We start from the raw sequence: 22,018 nt of genomic DNA on the forward strand, positions 1-22,018 counted from the left end.
AAGCATAGTTTGATTAGAGACAGTCAGCATGGCTTTGTGAGGGGCAGGTCATGCCTCACAAGCCTTATTGAATCCTTTGAAGATGTGACAAAACACATTGATGAAGGAAGAGCAATGGATGTGGTGTATATGGATTTTAGCAAGACGTTTGATAAGGTTCCCCATGGTAGGCTCATTCAGAAAGTAAGGAGGTATGGGATACAGGGAAATTTGGCTGTCTGGATACAGAATTGTCTGGCCCATAGAAGTCAGAGGGTGGTTGTAGATGGAAAGTATTCAGCTCGGTGACCAGTGGTGTTCCGCAGGGATCTGTTCTGGGACCTCTGCTCTTTGTGATTTTTATAAATGACTTGGATGAGGAAGTGGAAGGCTGGGTTAGTAAGTTTGCCGATGACACAAAGGTTGCTGGAGTTGTGGATAGTGTGGAGGGCTGTTCTAGGTTGCAATGGGACATTGACAGGATGCAGAGCTGGGCTGAGAAGTGGCAGATGGAGTTCAACCTGGAAAAGTGTGAAGTGATTCATTTTGGAAGGTTGAATTTGAATGCAGAATACAGGCTTAAAGACAGGATTCTTAGTGTGGAGGAACAGAGGGATTTTGGGGTCCACGTCCATAGATCGCTCAAAGTTGCCACCCAAGTTGATAGGGTTGTTAAAAAGGCGTATGGTGTGTTGGCTTTCATTAACAGGGGGATTGAGTTTAAGAGCCGCGAGGTTATGCTGCAGCTCTATAAAGCCCTGGTTAGACCACACTTGGAATATTGTGTTCAGTTCTGGTCGCCTCATTATAGGAAGGATGTGGAAGCTTCAGAGAGGGTGCAGAGGAGATTTACCAGCATGCTGCCTGGACTGGAGGGCATGTCTTATGAAGAAAGATTGAGGGAGCTAGGGCTTTTCTCTTTGGAGCGAAGAAGGATGAGAGGTGACTTGATAGAGGGGTACAAGATGATGAGAGGCATAGATAGAGTGGATCGTCAGAGACTTTTTCCCAGGGCGGGAAGGGCTATCACTAGGGGGCATCATTTTAAGGTGATTGGAGGAAGGTTTCTGGGAGATGTCAGAGGTAGGTTCTTTATACAGAGAGTGGTGGGTGCGTGGAATGCACTGCCAGCGGTGGTGGTAGAAGCAGATACATTAGGGACATTTAAGTGACTCTTGGATAGGTACATGGATGATAGTAGAATGAAGGGTATGTAGGTAATTTGATCTTAGAGTAGGTTAAAGGCCGAAGGGCCTGTACTGTGCTGTACTGTTCTATGTTCTATGTAATAATGCTTTAGACTGGCAGGCATACTGAGATGGAACTGTATTTGGAACAGTTGTGAAAGTGGGGAGCCGCAATTTAAGAATGCAACTTCCATGATTATTGATCTAATGACAAATGCCAATTGAACTTTGTTGTGATTGATCTCAGCCACTGGTTTATATGTCGCTGTCAACCTCTCTCATTTAAGCTGTATCCTTAAATTCTGTATAATAAATGTGTATTGAATTGTTATATATCTTAGATTAGCTACATAGATCTGCAGCAATATATGTTGCAGTGCATTTATTACAGAACATTGGCTAACCAGAAAACTGAGTTCTTTCAGAAATTGTATTGCACATTTTAATTTTTTTAATATTCTGGGTAAGGTGCTGTAATTGGGATTTGAACCTGGAATTACCTAATGCTGATAAGACCCACAATGCCGCTGTACAAAGTCAACACTTTCAGGAAAAGATTTAAAAGGGGGAAAGATGCTGGGCTGAATTCCGGATTGAGAGCCCGGAGCTGCCAGCGGCGGGACCCTGAAAGTGATATGTGAGGAAGTGGCCACTGGGTAGGCTCCCAAGACTGGAGGGCCAACTGGAGGATCAGCAGCCCCACCATCAGAGGTGGAAGCTGCTGATGTAGGTAGGAGAAAGTGAGGGAGCCTCAAGATGGAGGCACCCCCTGAGGACTTTCTAAAAAGTGAAATAAGGTGGCCACAGCTGTCAGGCTGTTATCTTGGAAGGGAAACCCTTCCACAGGGCGGCATGCAGCCGCAGCTGTGACCATCTTGCAATCGCGACCATGGGATGGGGAGGGGGGTTTAAAATGCTATTTAGAGTGTTGGTCCCCTAGCCTAATGCCAGGATGCCGCCTCTATTCATCGGCCCGGATTCGGCTTCACTGGGGGTCCAGACTGCTGACTGGAAAATTCCTGTTGGTGTTTGCTGTGGTCTTAATAGGCCCTTTTAAGGAGCATAATTGGCAAGTGGAAGGTAGCTGTCTCAACACCATTTCTCCCCCCCCCAGCCCACCCATCAGATTTCTTTGAAAGTGATACCAAGGTGGAAACTTACTAGCAAACAGGCGTGCTAGCTGGCAGTGGGAAATTGCGGGCCAGCCCACCTCTGTTCCTGCCTCTGTTGCCCTTCCAAAATCCTGCCCACTATTTTCAAAATAAGTTTTTGTAAAAAAAAAAAATCTTGTAATACATTTTACTTAAAATTCTGGAATTCTTCTCCTTTATCTTTACATTTGAACAAACTTTTCTTTTGCAGATTTCTATTTTTAGCAGGGAAAACACATTTTTCCGTCTACCCACTGATACTGCAGTTCCCATTATCATGGTCGGTCCTGGAACAGGCATTGCTCCCTTCATAGGTTTCCTACAGCACCGGTATGTGACCTATTCTTAATATCAGTGTTATCTCTGAAAACTTAAAATAAAAATGTGTATCTTTAAGTGTGTTGTGTTTTTCATCAAATTTGAGAGAATTATACTTAACCATGAAGGAAAGACTAGGGAGTTTTTTTTTTAAACTTAAGGTTTCTTCCTTTCTGTAGAAGACTAATCAATCTGCTGTGGCGTTGTACATGGAAAGCAGTATTTGGATGAAGCAGATTTAGAGGATGAGAGATTAATTAGGCTAACAATGAGTGGGAAAGGGGGGAGGAGACGGACACCGGTTAAGAGATGGAAAAAGGAGGGGTATGGGAGCAAGGGGAGTAAAGGCAAAAAAAATCTTAGTGGAGGAAGAGGGATGACTGCAAAGATATCTCTGGTATATCTCTGGCAGTCAGCAATGAGGAAAGAGTGAGTATATCTTTTTTTTTAATGCGTTCATGGGTTGTGGGCATCGCTGGCATTTCTTGCCCATCCCTAATTGCCCTTGAGAAGGTGGTGGTGAGCCACCTTCTTGAACTGCTGCAGTCCATGCAGAGTAGGTACTCTCACAGTGCTGTTAGGGAGTTCCAGGATTTTGACCCAGCGATAGTAAAGGAACGGCGATATAGTTCCATGTCAGGATGGTGTGCGGCTTGGAGGGAAACCTGCAGGTGGTGGCATTACCATGCATCTGCTGCCCTTGTCCTTCTATGTGGTAGAGGTTGCGGGTTTGGAAGGTGCTGTCTAAGGTGGTGTGTTGCTGCAGTGCATCTTGTAGATGGTACACACTGCTGCCGCTGTGCATTGGTGGTGGAGGGAGTGAATGTTGAAGGTGGCGGATGGGGAGCCAATCAAGCAGGCTGCTTTGTCCTGGATGGTGTCAAACTTCTTGATGGTGGAGCTGCACCCATCCAGGCAAGTGGAGAGTATTCCATCACACTCATGACTTGTGCTTTGTAGAAGGTGGACAGGCTTTGGGGAGTTGGGAGGTGACTTGCAGGACTTTACAACATTGCAACTTGCTAATCTGCATTAGGGATGAGATCTGTACTACAACAAGCCCCAGCAATGAACATTAGTAACAGCAGCAGCAAAGGGCAGGCTGGTGATGTCGGGTGGGGAGGGGTCACTGCTGTTAGATAGGAGAAAGAAAAGGAAAACAAGGTTAAGAAAATAAGTTAAAATAGTTTGTATACCAGAAGGAAATGCTCACCATTATCATAGAAACATTTGAATCTTACAGCACAGAGGAGGATGTTCAATCCATGGTGCCTATGCTGGCTCTTCAGTAGCTCTTTCAATTAGTCCCACTTCACTGCTCATAGGCCTGTAAATTTTTCACCGTCAAGTATTATCTGATTCCTTTTTTGAAAGTTGTTATTGAATTTGTTTACACTGCCCTTTCAGGTAGGCATTCGTGACTCGTGTTTTATTTTAATATATCTATAAATAAATAAAATAAAAAATCCTCCCGGTCTCCCCTCTGGGAAGAACTTGACTAGATTCCCGATGAGCGTTTGCAATAAGAATTTGCCTGTTTCGAAAGCACAACAGTTTGAATGCTACTTATGTTTTATTGGAGCTTATTTACAGGACTTCAGATATGAGCTGCAGGTTTTAGTACTGAAACCATTGATGGTTTGGAGCTTATTTTTCTTGTGTAGGTCAGTGCATTAGAGTCCATGACGAGATATGCTGTCTCATGACCAAACTAGAATGGTAGAAATTGCATTTGGAAATGAAGTATTGAAATGAAATAAATGCAACTTGAGGTTTATAAGTATGAATGGTATACCAGCTGCCTGTCTCTCCCCTGTGGGATTGCCTGTGGTGATATTATTAGGGTACATTGGAAGTTTCAGTAGTTATACTGACTCACATAATAAGGGTGTTGGAAGACCCACAGAATTGAAGGACATATAACTTCTATTATACTTTTGAAATATCTAAAACATTGGACTTCATTCAGTGGGAGGGAGGGGGATAGAGCTTTGCAATATTATATAAGAGCTATAATATCTAGTTCATAAAGAATAGCTGATGATGGGCACCTTCAACTTCAGGTGTTGTGTAATATTGGTATTCAGATTTTATTCAATGTAATATTTTTCCACTGATATGTCTGACTTTGTGTATTGGGAAAGTTTTTTTGATATCTGAGTCATCTCAGAGACCTGTTTGAAGTGGCACTCATTCAGTTTAAGGAAAACTAAATGCCACGAGGGCTTGTGTTCATTTGGGTGCTTCTTTCAAATTAGTATGACTAGCCAGTGTTCCTTTCAGAGTAAAGGTTTTTTTTTTAATGCAACTGGTTTATGTGCCCATGCTCTGTTATTGACTTCCAAGGCTTTTGAAGTAAAAAAAAATAGCTGTTGTAACCTCTCTACTCCATGCTTTCTGATCTCCGCTGTCACAGCGGCTGAGCCTCCCTTAGAGCCAGTGAAGCAAAGGGGAAAGTAATTCTGTTCTCTCCTCTTATAGAAATCTTTGAGATCAGGAAGAATAACAGTTTCTCATTTCTTGTTTTGATTTATATAAAAACTGCTTAGCTTTAAACTTGATAGGAGTGCAGAATGCTAGTTCTTATTTGAAATGGTTCTGTATCATCATTCACAACCTATTTCACAAGAAATCTAAAATAATATTGCATTTTATTACATTGGAACAAAGGTTGTTGGATTCTGGCCATTATTATTAGGTCACTAGAAATACATTACCTTTTTATAGTGGTCTGTCTGTTCTATTATTTCAAGACAGATGTTATCAGTTTATCACTAGTGGTGAAGAAAATGTTGTTAGATTCTGAAATTCTTATCAACTACCTTCATTAATGGATTTCCCCTGCTCGACCTTAACTTCAAGATTTATTTCTTTTACGCAATTTCTTTCAATCAAAGGGGGTTGACAAGTTCAGAGTACAAACTTTGCCATCAACACGTCTGATAATGCTGGCCTGTGCTCAGACAACAAAAATGTTTTCTTAAACAGCTATTTTTGCACCAACAAAAATTCCTTGCTTTACCCATTTCCTGCCTCCAAGGGGTATGAATCACAATAATGGTATAATCATGCTGATATTGTCAAGATCAGGTGCCTTCAGTTGTTCAGGAACTCTACTCCTTTAGCATCTGGTTTGACCACTTTAATAATTTGATTTTTCAGCAGTGTCAGCAAAGTCCAACCTATTAATTTTTGGTGTTTTTTAATTTTATTTAGTTTTTTTTTTCTCCTTTTTTTGAGGCTCCACTCTCTATTCCATGACCATGAGTTAGGTAACTAACCTCTATATGTATTTATCTTCCACCTGGAAATAATCAGGCTTATTTTTCATGACCAGTGAGTCTTGCCTGTTCCCATTTTTAAATACGGGCAAGCGTACTGAACCACAAAATTAGGCACAATCAGTTCTACTTGACTTTTTTACATAATTTCAGCCATGCTTAATTTATTGGTTAGGCCTGGGGCAGGTGTTGAAAGCATTCACTGTAAAACAGACATAGCAGAGCTCTGCAGCTGGTAGGTGAACTGGGTGTCAAGTCCCAGCAAGCCCAAGAAACCTATAAGAAAAGCATTCAAGTAGACATTTCGGTGGGAGTGGGGGTTGAATTTTAAAAGGCTGACCGATTGTTTATAGGTCGATTCTGAGCTCTTTTTGGTAATTTTTTAAGTGTTTTTCCTGCTGGCTGTCCTCCAAGTATGTGCCACTTACCCGCTTCGGCGGGCACCCATTGCTGTCATTGGCGAGAGTCCAAAAAGGAAGGATCCTCTCCCACCCCAGAGCACGCTGGGAGGCCGTCAGGGTTTACCTGGCAGTCTCTCCACACAGTGAAGGCACCCCCACTGCTGATAAAATGCTAGAGAAGGTGGGAAGAGGCCCTCAATTGGCCTCTTAAGTGGCTCAATTTGACTCCAGGTGAGTGGGCCATTTCCACCTTTCCTGCTGCTGGCAAAATGGCATGGCGGTGGGAAAGTGTCAGGCATGTTACCCAATGCCTTCCCAAGCCATTTTGCCAGGCTTCCACCTCTGACCCACCGTCCTCAAATGGCCCAGGAAAGTCTGACCTATATTTCAGTGGTTCAAAGAGCATGGCAGGAGCAGCACCAGGCGAACCTAGAATTGAGGTGCCAATCTGGTGAAGCTACAGTGATTCAGAGCCCAGCATGAGTGCAAAAGATGAAGCAGAAGGGTTTGCAACCATCTGCAGCCAGAAATGCCGAATGAATGATCCATCTCTGTCTCCTCCTAAGGTCCCACCGTGACGGAAGGCATTCTTCAGCCAACTCGATTCATTCCACATGAAATGGCTGAGTGCACTGGATACTGCAAAGTCTAAGGTGCTTACAAAATCCCGGCTGTAGTGCTGAACATTTGTGCTCCAGCACTAGCCTCCTCTCTAACCAAGCTGTTCCAGTATGGTTGCAGCACTGGCATCTATTTGACAAAATGGAAAATTATTCAGGGATGTCCTGTCCACCAAAAGCAGGACAAATCCAATCTGTCTACACTCGGGTACTAACAAATGGATGGTGTGGTCGACATTGCTATCAAGTGGCTCTTACTGATTAATGGCTTGCTCACCAGTGCTCAGTTTGGGTTCCACCAGGACCAGAGCCCTTGAGAGATCAAAAATCTATCGAATTCTTGAATATAAGTTGGAGCATCCACAACCCTCTGGGGTAGACAATTCCAAAGATTCACAGCCCTATGAAGAAATTTCTCCTCATCTCAGTCCTAACTGACCCCTTATCCTGAGACTGTGCCTCTGGCTGGGGAGTCTAGAACATGGGGGCAACAACCTCTGTGTCTACCCTGTCAAACTCATTCAGAATCTTGTATGTTTAAATGAGATAGCAATGTTTAAGAGGCATCTTGACAAATATATGAATAGGATGGGAATAGAGGGATACGGTCCCCAGAAGTGCAGAAAATTTTAGTTTAGACAGGCATCAAGATAGGCGCAGGCTTGGAGGGCGAATGGCCTGTTCCTGTGCTGTACTGTTCTTTGAGATCATCTCTCATTCTTCTAAACTCCAGAGAATATAGGCCCAGTTTGCTCAGCCTCTCATCATAAGACAGCCCCCTCATTCCAGGGACCAATATAGTGAATCTTCACTGTACCACCTCCAATGCAAGTGTATCCTGGTCAAAATAGATGAATTCCAGAGGTGAGATGAGAGACTGTCCTTGGCATCAAGCAGTCCTAGTAAAATTTAAGCCAATGGGAAACCAGGGGAATATACTGCACTGGCTGGAGTCATACCTAGCACAAAGGAAGATGGTTGTGGTTGTTGGAGGCCAATCATCTCAGCTGCAGGATATCACTACAGGAGTACCTCAGGGTGGTGTCCTAGGCGCAACCATCTTCCGCTGCTTCTTCGATGACCTTCCTTCAATCATAAGGTCAGAAGTGGGGATGTTCACTGCTGATTGCACAATGTTCAGCACCATTTGCGACTCCAAGTACTGAAGCATCCCGTGTCCAGATGCAGCAAGACATAGATAACATCCAGGCTGATAAGTGGAAAGTAACATTTGCAACACAAGTGCCAGGCAATGACCATCTCAAACAACCATCTCCCCTTGATGTTCAATGGCATTACCATCGCTAAATCCTCCACTATCAACATGCTGGGAGTTACCATTGACCAGAAACTGAGCTGGACCAGCCACATAAATACCGTGGCTACAAGAGCAGGTCAGAGGCTAGGAATCCTGTGGCGTGTAGCTCACTTTCTGACTCTCCAAAACCTGTCCACCTTCTACAAGGAACAAGTCAAGAGTGTGATGGAATACTCTCATCTTGCCTGGATGGGTGCAACTCCAACAACACTCAAGAAGCTGGACACGATCCAGGACAAAGCAGCCTGCTTGATTGGCTCCCCATCCTCTACCTTCAACATTCACTCCATCCACCACCGATGAACAGTGGCAGCAGTGTGTACCATCTACAAGATGCACAGCAGCAACGCACCAAAGCTCCTTCAACAGCACCTTCCAAACCCTCGACCTCTATCACCTAGAAGGACAAGGGCAGCAGATGCATGGGAACGCCACCACTTGCAAGTTACCCTACAAGCCACACACCATCGTGATTTGGAACTATATCGCCGTTCAAAACTATATCGCTGGGTCAAAATCCTGGAATTCCCTTCCTAATAGCACTGTGGGTGTACCTATCCCACATGGACTGCAGCAGTTCAAGAAGGCGGCTCACCATCACCTTCTCCAGTACAATTAGGGATGGGCAACAAATGCTGGCCAGACCAGCGATGCCCACATCCCATGAACGAAGTTTAGAAAATAAAGGGGACTTGGAGTGTATTTACATTACAAAATTATTGTTGGTGCAGAATGGTTTCCAATGTTAAATTTTGTATTGAAAGTCTGGAATTGAGGCCTGATCTGATCCCAGTGAAGCAGACAGAGAATGCTCCCTCTAGGGAGTCTGCCCTGCCTCACTTCATTTTGGTGTCAGATTAGGCCTGAATTCCAGATTTAGGCTGTGTTTGCTCTATGTCTTGCTTGCCAGTTTAAAATTAAGCTGGCATTGAAGCAACAGTTGTAGAATAAATGCACCCTTTGAGGCAAATTAGTGGGAGGAATTTGAGATGTGGTATAAAGACCATAAGAGGCACAGATTGAGCGATAGAAGGGAATTGTTAGTAGATGCATTGAGCAAAAGAGGAGAATATGATTTATCAATACTATTGTTTAGTATTTTTATCGGCAGCATTTGCTCACAATGCAACCACTAGGTGGTGCAGTACTGGCACATGTGCAAATGTGGTCTCATTGACTGAAACTTCACTGTGTACGACGTCTCAGGCAGCTGCCAGTAATGAAACATTGCTGCCTCCATACAGCCCAGCCAGTGCCCTGCTCCCTTCATGGTCGCCACTTCTCTTCTCCACACCCTCCTGCGACCGTCGCTTGGGAGGGTGCGGAACCAGGGGTGGAGGAGGGTGGGAGAGGTGCCGGGGTAGGAGCCGGGAGTGAGGACTTGAATGCGGTGATTGCGGGAGGATCACGCAGTGAATTCCTTTTTGTGTGTCAAGTTTAAGAGCAGACAGGTGGGGAAAAGATCCCCTCTGCCACGTACCCCGCTCACCACCTTTCCCGCTCCCCACTCTCCTCTTGAGTGTTGACGGAGGCTGCGCTTGCACAGCATCATTCTGGCAGGATGAAAGCGTTCTGTGCATGTGCGCAGTTCAGACTGCAGTGATGACGTCTGCGTTGTCAGACACTGATTTTTGTCAGTGATTTAAATCCCATGGTTAAGCTGCTTTCTGTTGCTTTGGAAATACCATAGTTCCTGAATGATATGGTAACATAACTGGATTTAATTCATGTCAACAAAAATTTTAAATAGACAGTGATGTCCTTTTTTATAGTTTTGGTTGAAAACCCCAAATGTAAGCCACTGTTTGTATAGTGTGGCAAGGTTTTATCCAAATACATCTCTTTAAAAAAAAAAAAAATCTCATTTAAAAAAAAACATTGCACTTGACTGCAATTGTTTGCAGTTTCCAAGATCCACAGCATTGCAAGAACAGACCATAACAAATACTGACCAACATGGCATGTGATCATTTATGCCCGTAATTAAAATTCTTCATTTTTCATGGTTGTGTTTTCTGTTTTATTTTTGTACAATTGTTCTGGGAATTTTGAGATTCATTTTGGACTTTTGAAAGCTAGATTAAAAATTGGGAGAGGATTCATTGAAATGCTTGGTGGAAAGCAGAGTAAAATTTCTTCTGGCATGAGAAAAGTTGTAGAGTAGTATGTCGTCAATATTATTTCTTAATGTCTTCTCTGTATGAGTGTACATTGGGAATTCATTTCTGATATCTATCAAATTCATACAATGAAGAACAATTCAAATCTCAACCATCTTCATATTCTACCTGAAGAGGGCAAAAGAAATGTGACAGCTACATTTGATGATTTCTGGAAGCCCTTACATAATAAATGGGAGGTCACTATTACCTAAATATAGAGTCCAATTCTTTTCATTTGATTGCTTCTGGAAGGTCATGCACCTCTTCAACCCAGTCTACAATCAGACAATTAATGCAAACTACCAATAACTGTGACATTTCTACTCATCTACAAAAAGCTAAGCTAGTAATATTAATATTTATATTCAAACCTGAAAGTTTATACCTAGTAAAACTTGATCTTTTCATGAAGCAACACACATCAAACCAGGGCTCTCCCAAATATCCATGTGCTATTATAAATAGCCTCAATGGCCCTCACCAGAATGTTCTGTAATGCATCAAGCCATGTGCTCATTTCAAGGCAACCATGAAGATGTAGATTTGAGAATCTGTATTCAACTACAGCAAAATCAGAGGCACATAGAGCTTGGAGGACACAATTTAAATTTAGGAAAATATTGAGCAGCACCTGCCAGAAATTTAATTCAGAAAATGGTCACATCTGAGATTGGCATTCCCATGTCCGAAGTAATTTCACTACAGAGTTTTCTCACTTCAGAAAGCATGGAGCAGTAATTGATATCATTGGTTGGTATTAAAGGTCTGATTGTACATGATTTCATACTTGGGCAGTGGTGGCCACCATTTGTTATGCACATTGACTGGCTTTTTAGTGAAACCAGAAACTGTATTTGCATATCAAATCCAGGTTAAATAAGTGGGGGAAAACTAGTTTTAATTGTAGGATAATGAAATACCAAATAGGGTGAAATAAACAATGGGCTGGGGGAATATGCCAGCATAGTTTCAATTTTGAAAACACAATTTTACTGGAAATACTCCGGTCAGGCAGCATCTGTGGGGAGAGAAACAGTTTACGTTTCAGGCCAATGACCTGTCATCAGAACTGGGAAAAGGTAGAAATGTAATTGGTGTTAAGCAAGTGAAAGGGGGGGAGAGGGAGGGTGGGTGAGTAAAAGAACAAAAGGGAATGTCTGTGATAGGATGGAAGACAGGAGCATCGAAATGGCAAAAGAGTTGTAGCAAGACCAAAGGGGGTGATAATGGGACAAGTAAAGAAACAAAAAATATGTCTAGAGGAGGTGTGAATTTGAGGTGTGAATTGCAGAATGATGAGAAGCTGCTATCCAGAAGCAGAAAAGAGAAAAACCAGAATGAAACCCAAAACAGCCAAGAAACGGGAACAAAATGGGGGCAGAGGTTACCGTCTGAAATTGTTGAACTCCATGTTGAGTCCGCAAGTAAAGTGCCTTGAGCTTGCATTGAACTTCATATGAACACTCTAGGAGGCTGAGGTCAATGTGGGAGCAAGGTGGAGAAATAAAATGACAGGCGTCTGGAAGCTTGGGGGATGCACTTGCTGACTGAATGGAGGTATTCTGCAAAGTGGTCTCGCAATCTGCATGTGGTCTCCCTAATGCAGAGCAGACCACATTGTGAGCAGCGAATACAGTATACTAAATTGAAAGACGTAAATCACTTTCACCCGGGGGGAGTGTTTGGGGCCTTTGATTGTGAGAAGGGAGGAGGTAAAAGGGCAGGTATTGCATCTTCTGCACTTGCATGGAAAGGTGCTGTGGGAAGGGTTGCGGGTGATTGAGTGAACCAGGGTGTCTCAGTTGGAACGGTCCCTTTGGCATGTTGAAAGGGGAGGGAAAGATGTGTTTGCTGGTGGCATCATGCTGGAGGTGCCAGAAATAGCATAGGATGATCCATTGAACATGGAGGCTGGTGGGGTGGAAAGTGAGGACAAGGGGCAGGAACCCTATTGTGGTTCCATGGGGTTGAGATTGGGTGAAAGCAAAAGTACGGGAAATGGGAGGGACCCAGTAGAGGGTCCTGTCAACTACTGTTTTAGGGTGGTGGTGGTGGGAAGGAATTCTTGGTTAGGGAAAAAGGAAGACCAATCAGAAGCACTGGTATGGAAGGTTGCTTCATCAGAACAGATGCGACGGAGACTGAGAAATTGGGAGAATGGAATTGAGTCCTTACAAGAAGCTGGGTGTGAGGAAGTGTAGTCAAGGTAGCTGTGGCAGTCAGTGGGCTTGTACTGAATATTCATTGATGCCCTATCCCTAGAAATGGAGACAGAGAAATTGAGATGGGATCAGAAAAGTCAGAGATGGTGAAGGTGAAAGAAGGGTGGAAATTGGAAGCAAAGTTAATGGAATTTTCCAGTTCAAGGCAAGAGGAGGAAACAGTGCCGATCCCACCGGAGGCCCAACCAGTCTCTATCCATCACTCTGCTCCTCCTGGCTGAACTTGTACTCACATAGATCAACTTCTCCTTTAGCTCCACTCACTTCCTCCAAATAAAAGGTTTTGCTATGGGTACCCACATGGATCCTATCTATGCCTATCTTTTTGTGGGATATGTAGAACATCTCTTGTTCCAGTCCTACTTGGGCCCCCTTGGTCAACTCTTTCTGGTACATTGAGGATTGTATTGGTGCCATTTCCTGCTCTTTCCCTGAATTGGAAAATTTCATCAACTTTGTTTGTCCTCGCCTTCCATCCCACCAGCCTCATGTTCAACGAATTGTTCTCCACCATTTCCACTCCAGCGTGACTCCATCACTAACTACACCTTCCCCTCCACTTTCAGCTTTTTGAATGGGCCGTTTTCTCTGACACCCTGGTCCACTCCTCATTCAGCTCCAACACACCCTCTTCTTTCCACAGCACCTTTCCATGCAAGCACAGGAGATGCAGCATCTGCCCTTTAACCTCCTCCCTCCTCACCATCCAAAGCCCCAACCACTCCTTCCAGGTGAAACAGCGATTTACATCTACCTCTTTCAATTTAGTGTTTTTTATTCTTTCATGGGTTGTGGGTTTACTGTATTCGCTGCACACCATGTGGTTTGCTGTATATTGGGGAGCGTAAATTCAGATTGTGTGACCACTTTGCAGAACACCTCTGTTCAGCCGAGCTTCTGGTTGCCTGTCATTTTAATTCAGCACATTGCTCCCACGCTGACCTCTCTGTCCTCTGCCTCATGCAGTGTTCAAATGAAGCTCAATGCAAGCTCGAGGAACAGCACCTCATCTTTTGATTAGGCACTCTATAGTCTTCTGGACTCAACATTAGATTCAACAATTTCAGACCATAACGTCTGCCCCTATTTTGTTTCCTTTTCTTGGCTGTTTTAGTTTTGTTCTCTTGTTTCTCTTTTTTGCTTTTGGATGACAGCTGCTCATCATTCTGCCATTCACACCTGCTCTGGCCACTTTTTTGTTTCTTTACTTGTCCCATTACCACTCTCTTTGGTCTTGCACCATCAGCTGTTCTGTCATTTAATCTCTCCTGTCTTCCACCCTAACAGACCTTCCCCTTTTGTTCTTTTTCGCAACCTCTCCCTTTCACTTGCACAAAACCTATTACATTTCTAACTTTTTCCAGTTCTGATGAGAGGTCATCGACCTGAAATGTTAAAACTGTTTTTCTCTCCACAGATGCTGCCTGACCTGCTGAGTATTTCCAGCAAAATTCTGTTTTTATTTCAAATTTCGTTCCTGTACTTTACAAGTTAAAGGATTCAGTTTCGTTTTGTTAGAACAAAATAATTGCGTCTGGTATAAATCACTTGTAACCTTGGTTTTGGCACATTATTTGTATAGAACATCCAAAAAATTGCTTGTATAAGACACAAAAGCATTCCTTTCTTTGTCCTCATTAGCTAAGCATGAAATATAATTGTGTGAAGGGCATAGGCAAAAATATTTATAACAAGGAACCGAGCTCGAATTTCCTGAGCATGACTTATTTGCACCCATGGGAAATATTCGAACGCTGCAAATATTTTGTGCTTTTTAAATTGGCAAGATCAACTTTAATATGGTTCCTTACTATGCATAAGGAGGGAAAATTTGAGCATATCTTTAGGCCATGGTCAGCTAATTTCTTTTTGTGTACTGTGTAGGTAGCAGAATATATGTTACCACTATGAGATTTCAATCGTGCAATTTCTGGGATAGAAGATAAATCAATAGTGAAATAGACATCTACATTTTTCAGTAAGCTAACTTGGCTTGAATGTTGTGGCACAGTGTATATATTTTATGTTATCAATTTTTTCAACCTCTCTGTGGTAAGACTGGTAAATAGTATGCCACAAAATATAAAATTGTTTTTCTTGTATAGAATGGGGGCAGAGAGGGAAACTTTATATTTATGTGGCTTACTATCTTGCAACCTACAAATGCCAAAAATTTACCTCCTGTTGGGATTGTTTCCTGCTGTCTACTTCATCAGTGAAACTTTACAAGTCAAAATGTCTGAGTATTTTTCTGAAGGATATATATTCAAAGAAGTTATTAAGGAACGAATGTAATTTCCACCCCCTCCCTCGCCCACTTTTCTAAGTTCTTGAGGAGTGGTAGGGGAGGAGGGGTAAAATTAGTCTTCACTAGTAACATTGACTTTTATAAAGAAAAATGCATATTGTGGAAACAGACTGCCAATTTGTCGAGTACATTTCATGTTCCTCAAGATGACCGATTTCACCCCTAAAGTATACCAAAAATTGATGTGTTAAGGACCAGAATACTGAAGGAGATTATAAAGAAAGTGACATAAGGAATAACTATGATTTTTTCCAAATTCATTGGAGACGGGAGCTGTGCCAAAGGGACTGGCAAATATTACATTGGTGTTACATAAGAACATAGGACTTAGGAGTAGGCCATTTGGCCTTTTGAGTCTGCTCCGTCATTCAGTAAGATCATGGCTGATCTGGTTGTGGTCTCCACTCCACTTTCCTGTCTGCCCCCCATAACCCTTGACTCCCTTGTCTCTCAAAAATCTATCTAACTCTGCATTGAATATATTCAATGACCTGGCCTCCACTGCTTTCTGGGAAAGAGAATTCCGTAGACTAACTATACTTTCAGCAAAAAAATTTCTCCTCATCTCTGTCTTAAAAGGGAGTTCTCTTATTGATTAGATTAGATTAGAGATACAGCACTGAAACAGGCCCTTCGGCCCACCGAGTCTGTGCCGAACATCAACCACCCATTTATTCTAATCCTACACTAATCCCATATTCCTACCAAACATCCCCACCTGTTCCTATATTTCCCGACCACCTACCTATACTAGTGACAATGGCCAATTTACCTACCAACCTGCAAGTCTTTTGGCTTGTGGGAGGAAACCGGAGCACCCGGAGAAAACCCACGCAGACACAGGGAGAACTTGCAAACTCCACACAGGCAGCACCCGGAATCGAACCCGGGTCCCTGGAGCTGTGAGGCTGCGGTGCTAACCACTACGCCACTGTGCCGCCCTGAAATTCTTAAACTGTGTCCCCTAGTTCTAGTCTCTTCTTATGCTAAGCCCTTCATCCCTGGAGTTAGTTGAGTGAATCTTCTCTGAATTGCTTCTAACGCAATTATATCCTTTTTCAAATAAGGAGACCAAAATTGTACACAGTACTCCAGATGTGGTCTCGCCAAGCTCCTGTATAACTGCAGTAAAACTTCCCTACTTTTATCATGTACCAGGACAGCCAGATCCCTCTGTACCACTGTGTTCCGCAATCTCTCTCCATTTAAATAGCATACAGATTTTCTATTCTTCCTGCCATAGTGGACAAGTTCACACTTTCCCATATTATACGCCATTTGCCAAATTTTTGCCCACTAACTTAACCTGTCAATATCCTTTTATAGACTCTTGGCCTCCTCTTGACAACTTACTTTCCTTCCTATCTTACTGTCATCAATGAATTTAGCTACCATACATTCAATCCCTTCATCCAAGACATTGATATGAATTGTAAATAGTTGAGGCCCCAGCACTGATCCCTGTGGCACTCCACTAGTTATAGCTTGCCGACCTGAAAAAGACCCAGTTATCCCTACTTTCTGCTTCCTGTTAGCTAACCAGTCCTTTATCCATGTTAATATGTTACCCCTACACCAGGTGCTCTTATTTTGTGTAGTAACATTTGATGTTGCACCTTATCAAATGCCTTTTGGAAATCTAGGTACACCAGGTCTACAGGTTTCCCTCTATCCATCTCGAAGAACTCTAACAAATTAGTTAAACACGATTTCCCTTTCACAAAACCATGTTGACTCTGCCTGATCCCATTATGATTTTTGAAGTATCCTGCTACAACCTCCCTAATAATGGATTCTAGTAATTTCCCTGTGACAGATGTTTGGCTAACTGGCCGATAGTTTTCTGCTTTCTGTCTTCCTCCTTTCTTGAATAAAGGTGTTATTTTTGCTATTTTTCAATCCACTGGGATCCTTCCAAAATCTAAGGAATTTTGGAATGTTATAACCAAAGCCTCTACTATCTCTGCAGCCACTTCTTTTAAGACCCTAGGATGCAGGTCATCTGGTCCTGGGGACTTGTCAGCCTTTAGGTCTACTAGTTTTCCCAGAACTATTTCCCCAATGATGGTAATTGTTTTAAGTTACTCCCTCCCTTTCATCTCTTGATTTTCAAGTATCTTTGGCAGGTTTTCTAAGTTTTCTACAGTGAAAACAGACACAAAGTACCAGTTCAATATCTCCACCATTTCCTTGTTTTCCATTATCAATTCCCCAAACTCAATTTCGAGAGGACCAACTCTAGTTTTAGTTACTCTTTTCCTATTTAAATTCTTGTAGGAACTCTTACTGTCTGTTTTTATATTACTAGCTAGTATTCTTTCATACTGTACTGTCTTCCTCTTAATTTTTTTGTCATTTTTGCTAGTTCTTAAAAACCTGTCCAATCTTCTGACCTACCACAAGAACACGAGTCATAGGAGCAAGAATAGACCATCTGGCCCATCATGTCTGTTCGGCCAATCAGTACGATCATGGCTGATCTTAGGATTCAACTTCACTTTCCTGCCCACTCACCATACACCTTGCTTTCCTGAGAGACCAAAAATCTGTCTATCCCAGCTTTAAATGTATTCAACAATGAAGCATCCACAACCCTCAGGGAAGGAGAATTCTAAAGATTCACAACCCTTTGAGCGAAGTAATTTCTCCTCATCTTAGTCCTAAATGGTCAGCCCCTTATCCTGAGACTGTGCCTCCATGCTTTAGATTCCCCGACCAGTGGAAATAATCTCTGTGTCTACTCTATCCAGCCCCTTTAGAATCTTCTATCTTTCAATGAGATCACCTCTCATTCTTCCAAACTCCAGAGAATACTGGCCCAATTTACTTATAGTGAATCTTCGCTGCACTGCCTCCAATGCAAGTATATCCTTTCTTAAATGTGGAAACCAAATCTGCACACAGTATTCCAGATGTGGTCTCACCAAAACCCTGTTCAATTGTAGCAATACTTCCTTAATCCTGTACTCTAATCGCTTTGCAATAAAGGCCAACATGCCATTTGCCTTCCTAATTGCTAGTTGTACCTGCATGTTAACTTGCTGCGTTCATTGTACAAGCACACCCAAGTCTCTCTAAATATCGACACTTACAAGTTGCACACCTTTTAAAAAAGATATTCTGCTTTTCTATTCTGAGGACCAAAGTGCATAACTTCACACTTCCCGACATTAAATTCAATCTGCCATCTTGTTGCCCACTCACTTAACCTGTCTATATCTCTTTGCAGCCTCTCTGCGTCCTCCTCGCAGCTTACCTTTCCACCCACCTTTGTATCACCAACAAACGTAGGTACATTACTCTGTCTCTTCATCTAAGTCATTAACATAGATTGCAAGTAGCTGAGGCCTCAGCACTGATCCTTGTGGCACTCCACTATTTACTATAATAAAAATAGAAAATGCTGGAAATACTCAGCAGGTCAGATAGCATCTGTGGAGAGACCAGCAGAGTTGACGTTTCAGGTCTGTGACCTTTCATCAGGTGCTTTGCCTTCATATCCTTGTAATTACCATTATTTTTGTTTAAAACACTAGTCTTCGACCCACACTTCTCTCTTTCAAACTGAACGTGAAATTCTATCATGTTATGATCGCTGTCACCTAGAGTCTCCTTTACCATGAGGGTATTGATTTAATCCTGTCTTATTGCACATTATCAGGTCTAGAATAGTCTGCTCCCTAGTTGACCCTAGAATGTACTGATCTAAGAAATTGTCCTGAGTACACTCCATGAACTAATTTTCCAGGCTGCCTTTGCCAATCTGATTCACCCAATCTGCATGTAGATTAAATTCACCCATGACTATTGTGGTATCTTTCTTACATGCCCCATTTATTTCTTCCTGTATACTCAGGCCCTGTAACAGTTGCTACACTGTAGGACAATCAGCTACTCCCACAAGTGCCCTCTTACCTTTCCTATTTCTTACCTCTAGCCAATCTGATTCTGCATCTTGCTCTTCCGAGCTAAGGTCATCTCTCACTACTGTACGAATTACATCCTTAATTAACAAAGCTATCCCACCACCTTTTCCTAGCTTGCTGTCTTTTTGAAATGTTGAATACCCATTAATATTTAGGTCTCAGCCTTGGTCACCTTGTCCCCATGTCTCTGTAATGGCTATCGGGTCATATATATTTATTTCGATCTGTGCTATCTATTCATCTATTTTGTTATGAAAGCTGCGCACAATCAGATGCAGAGCCTTTTAACTCTGTCTTTTTATGTTTCTGCAATCCTTTGGTCTTATCTGCTGGTGTAGTCTTGCATTTGTACGCTTTGTCCCTTCCTGCCATTCTCTGGTTATCATTACCCAAATCGCTACCCTGCTCTATTACCTCATTGCTTCCCTTTGATTTACCACATCTCCTTTCACATGATCCCTTCCCCCCCCCCCCCCACTATTTAGTTCAAAGCCCTCTCTACTGCCCTAGTCATACGACTCGCCAGAACAATGGTCCCAGCATGGTTCAGGTGAAGACTGTCCCAATGGTACAGCTCCCACTTTCCCCAGTACTGGTGCCAGTGCCCGTGAATCGAAACCCATTTCTCCTTTGAACCACGCATTCACCTCTCTAATCTTATTTACCGTACGCCAGTTTGCTCGTGGCTCAGGTGGTAATCCAGAGATTATTACCTGTGAAGTTCTGCTTTTTAATTTAGCCCCTAACTAATTTAGTCCCTATGCAGAACCTCTTTCCTAGTCCTATGTCGCTGATATCCAGGTGGGATATGGCAACTGGATCTTCTCCCTTCTGCTGCAAGTTCCTTTCCAGCCCCGAGCAGATGTCCTAGACCCTGGCACCGGGCAGGCAACGCAGCCTTCTGGACTCTAGCTCTTGGCTGCAGAGACTGCGTCTCTCCTCCTGACTATACTATCTCCTACTACCACTACATTCCTATTTACTCCCCCCGCTTGAATGGTTTCCTCTACCATGATGACATGGTCCGCTTGCTCATCCGCCCTGCAACCCTTGCTCTCATCCATACAAGCTGAAAGGAGCTCAAACCTGTTGGACAATTGCAAGGACTGAGTCTGCTCCACTTCTACCTTCTCGATCCCCTTACCTCCCTCTCTTGCAGTCACAACCCCTGTCCCTGATCTCTGGCTAAATCAGAAGATGCTATCCTATAGGGTGTGACTGCCTACTGGAATAAAGTGTCCAGGTAACTTTCCCCCTCACTGATGCATTGCAATCTCTGCAGCTCAGCCTCCAGCTCATCTACCGAGCCGAAGCTCCTCGAGCCATAGATGCTGCAGGCGCGGTTGCCATGGATCACATTGGTGTCCACGAGCTCCCACATAATGCAGCTGCAACACATCACTTACCCTGCCATCCTGATTGTGTTTTAAATAATTAATTATTTTCTTAATTTTTTAAATTAATAGTTCTCCTCACCAGCACTTCTACTAATTTAAACCTTTGTAATACAATAAACCTTACTGCTTAACAATGAAACCAAACCGTAGACTCAGCTTCTTCCTTCCCTTCTGCTTACATGACTTAATTAATTAGAAGGTAGCTACTTAAATTTTAATTTTGTATTTTTATAATCTCCAGCTATTAACGTGCACTCTTAACAGTAGTGCACTAACCTAGCTATTTACAGATAATCGCTAACAGCAGTCACTCACCAACTGATCACCTTATAACTTTCCTGTGAGTCTCAAGGTTGCCCTCTATTTCTGGGAAGCAACTTGCGTCTTCTACAGCTACTGGAGGCTGAAAAAGGAGCACCTCTTTCCTCTTCGGCACCGAATTCCCACATGAACCAAATTCTCACCTTCACACTGACTGACTGCATCTCTGTCAGGCAAAGTCTCCTCTCTGTGCGTCCTTTACTCCATTCAAAAAAAGGATAAGAGAGGCAACTATCAACTGGTGCGTCTTGCATACAAAATAGGAAAATTATTAGAGACCCTGAATGGTGATTTGTGTTTGTGCACTCCCCAGCCTGTGACACCCCCACCCCCATCCCCATTCATTTTAATAGACAGAAAAAGTGTCTGAATACTTAATGTTTGAAGGGGAAAGGTTTGCGTTGTGGGGAAAGGGTTGGAGGATGGGACTAATGGATTGCTCTATCAAAGAGTTGGCACAGGCACAGTGGGCTGCATGGCCTCCCTCTGTACTAACTGCTGACCATTTTTATCTGTGCCTTGCATTAAGGATACTTTAATACCACATTATATGTAGAATTTTGGGGAAAATATTTCATGAATGAACAGAAGCCATCTAAAAACTATGGAAATTATTCCTTTTCCCTGCTTGACAAAAACAATTTAGGTGCTTATTTGGGGAAACAGAATTAAAAACAACTTGACAGAGTGAGGAAAAGTCAAACCTGTACCCATTTTGAAACATTTTTTTCCTCTAGTGATGAGTTGTGCATTCAATGGTGTATAGTTGATGTCCATAAGAATTAACAATTTTGATGTAATTTACAAGTTTTATATTATCCTATAGGTTTGTTTATTTTCATTCAAAAGAAGTCCTATCTAAGGACTCTTATGACACATATCAATGACACAATACCTTCAAATATTACTATAGACACTTTGGTTCGATGTCATTACCCATCCGGCCAGAACTTCAAAGACACTGGTGCTGCTGCTGTTATCTGGTGTACCGACCCTTACCTTGCGGAGGCTCAGCGCCAACTCTAACGCTTCTTCCTACCTCTCCCTGGACCATAACCCCACCACCGAACATCAAGTGACTATCCACAGGACTGCCACTGACCTCATCTCCTCTGGAAATCTTCCCTCTACAGCTTCTAACCTCATAGTCCCGCAACCCCGGACAGCCCACTTCTACCTCCTTCCCAAAATCCACAAACTAGACTGTCTCGGCAGACCCATTGTTTCAACCTGTTCCTGCCCACTGAAATTATTTTTTTCTGTCCTGACTATCTTTTCTCCGCTGGTCCAGTCTCTTCCCACCTACATCCGTGACTCTTCTGACGCCCTACGTCATTTTGGCAGTTTCCAGTTTCCTGGCCCCCAACTGCCTCCTCTTGACCATGGACGTCCAATTTCTCTACACCTCCATCCTCCACCAGGATGGT

General features: G+C 42.9%; 1 protein-coding gene across 3 annotated transcripts in view; it reads left to right on the plus strand.

Moving 5' to 3' along the window:
• mtrr (5-methyltetrahydrofolate-homocysteine methyltransferase reductase) overlaps positions 1 to 22,018 on the plus strand; it is a 146,834-nt gene that overhangs the window by 93,560 nt on the left and 31,256 nt on the right. For all 3 annotated transcript variants that reach the window (XM_068010128.1, XM_068010138.1, XM_068010118.1), the window contains one exon: positions 2,529 to 2,647. In XM_068010128.1, coding sequence (XP_067866229.1) covers positions 2,529 to 2,647 — 119 coding nt within the window. The remainder of the gene's footprint in view (positions 1 to 2,528; positions 2,648 to 22,018) is intronic.

This window comes from Heterodontus francisci, chromosome 2 (genome assembly GCF_036365525.1).
Source record: "Heterodontus francisci isolate sHetFra1 chromosome 2, sHetFra1.hap1, whole genome shotgun sequence".
In the NCBI taxonomy this organism is placed as follows: Eukaryota; Metazoa; Chordata; class Chondrichthyes; order Heterodontiformes; family Heterodontidae; genus Heterodontus; species Heterodontus francisci.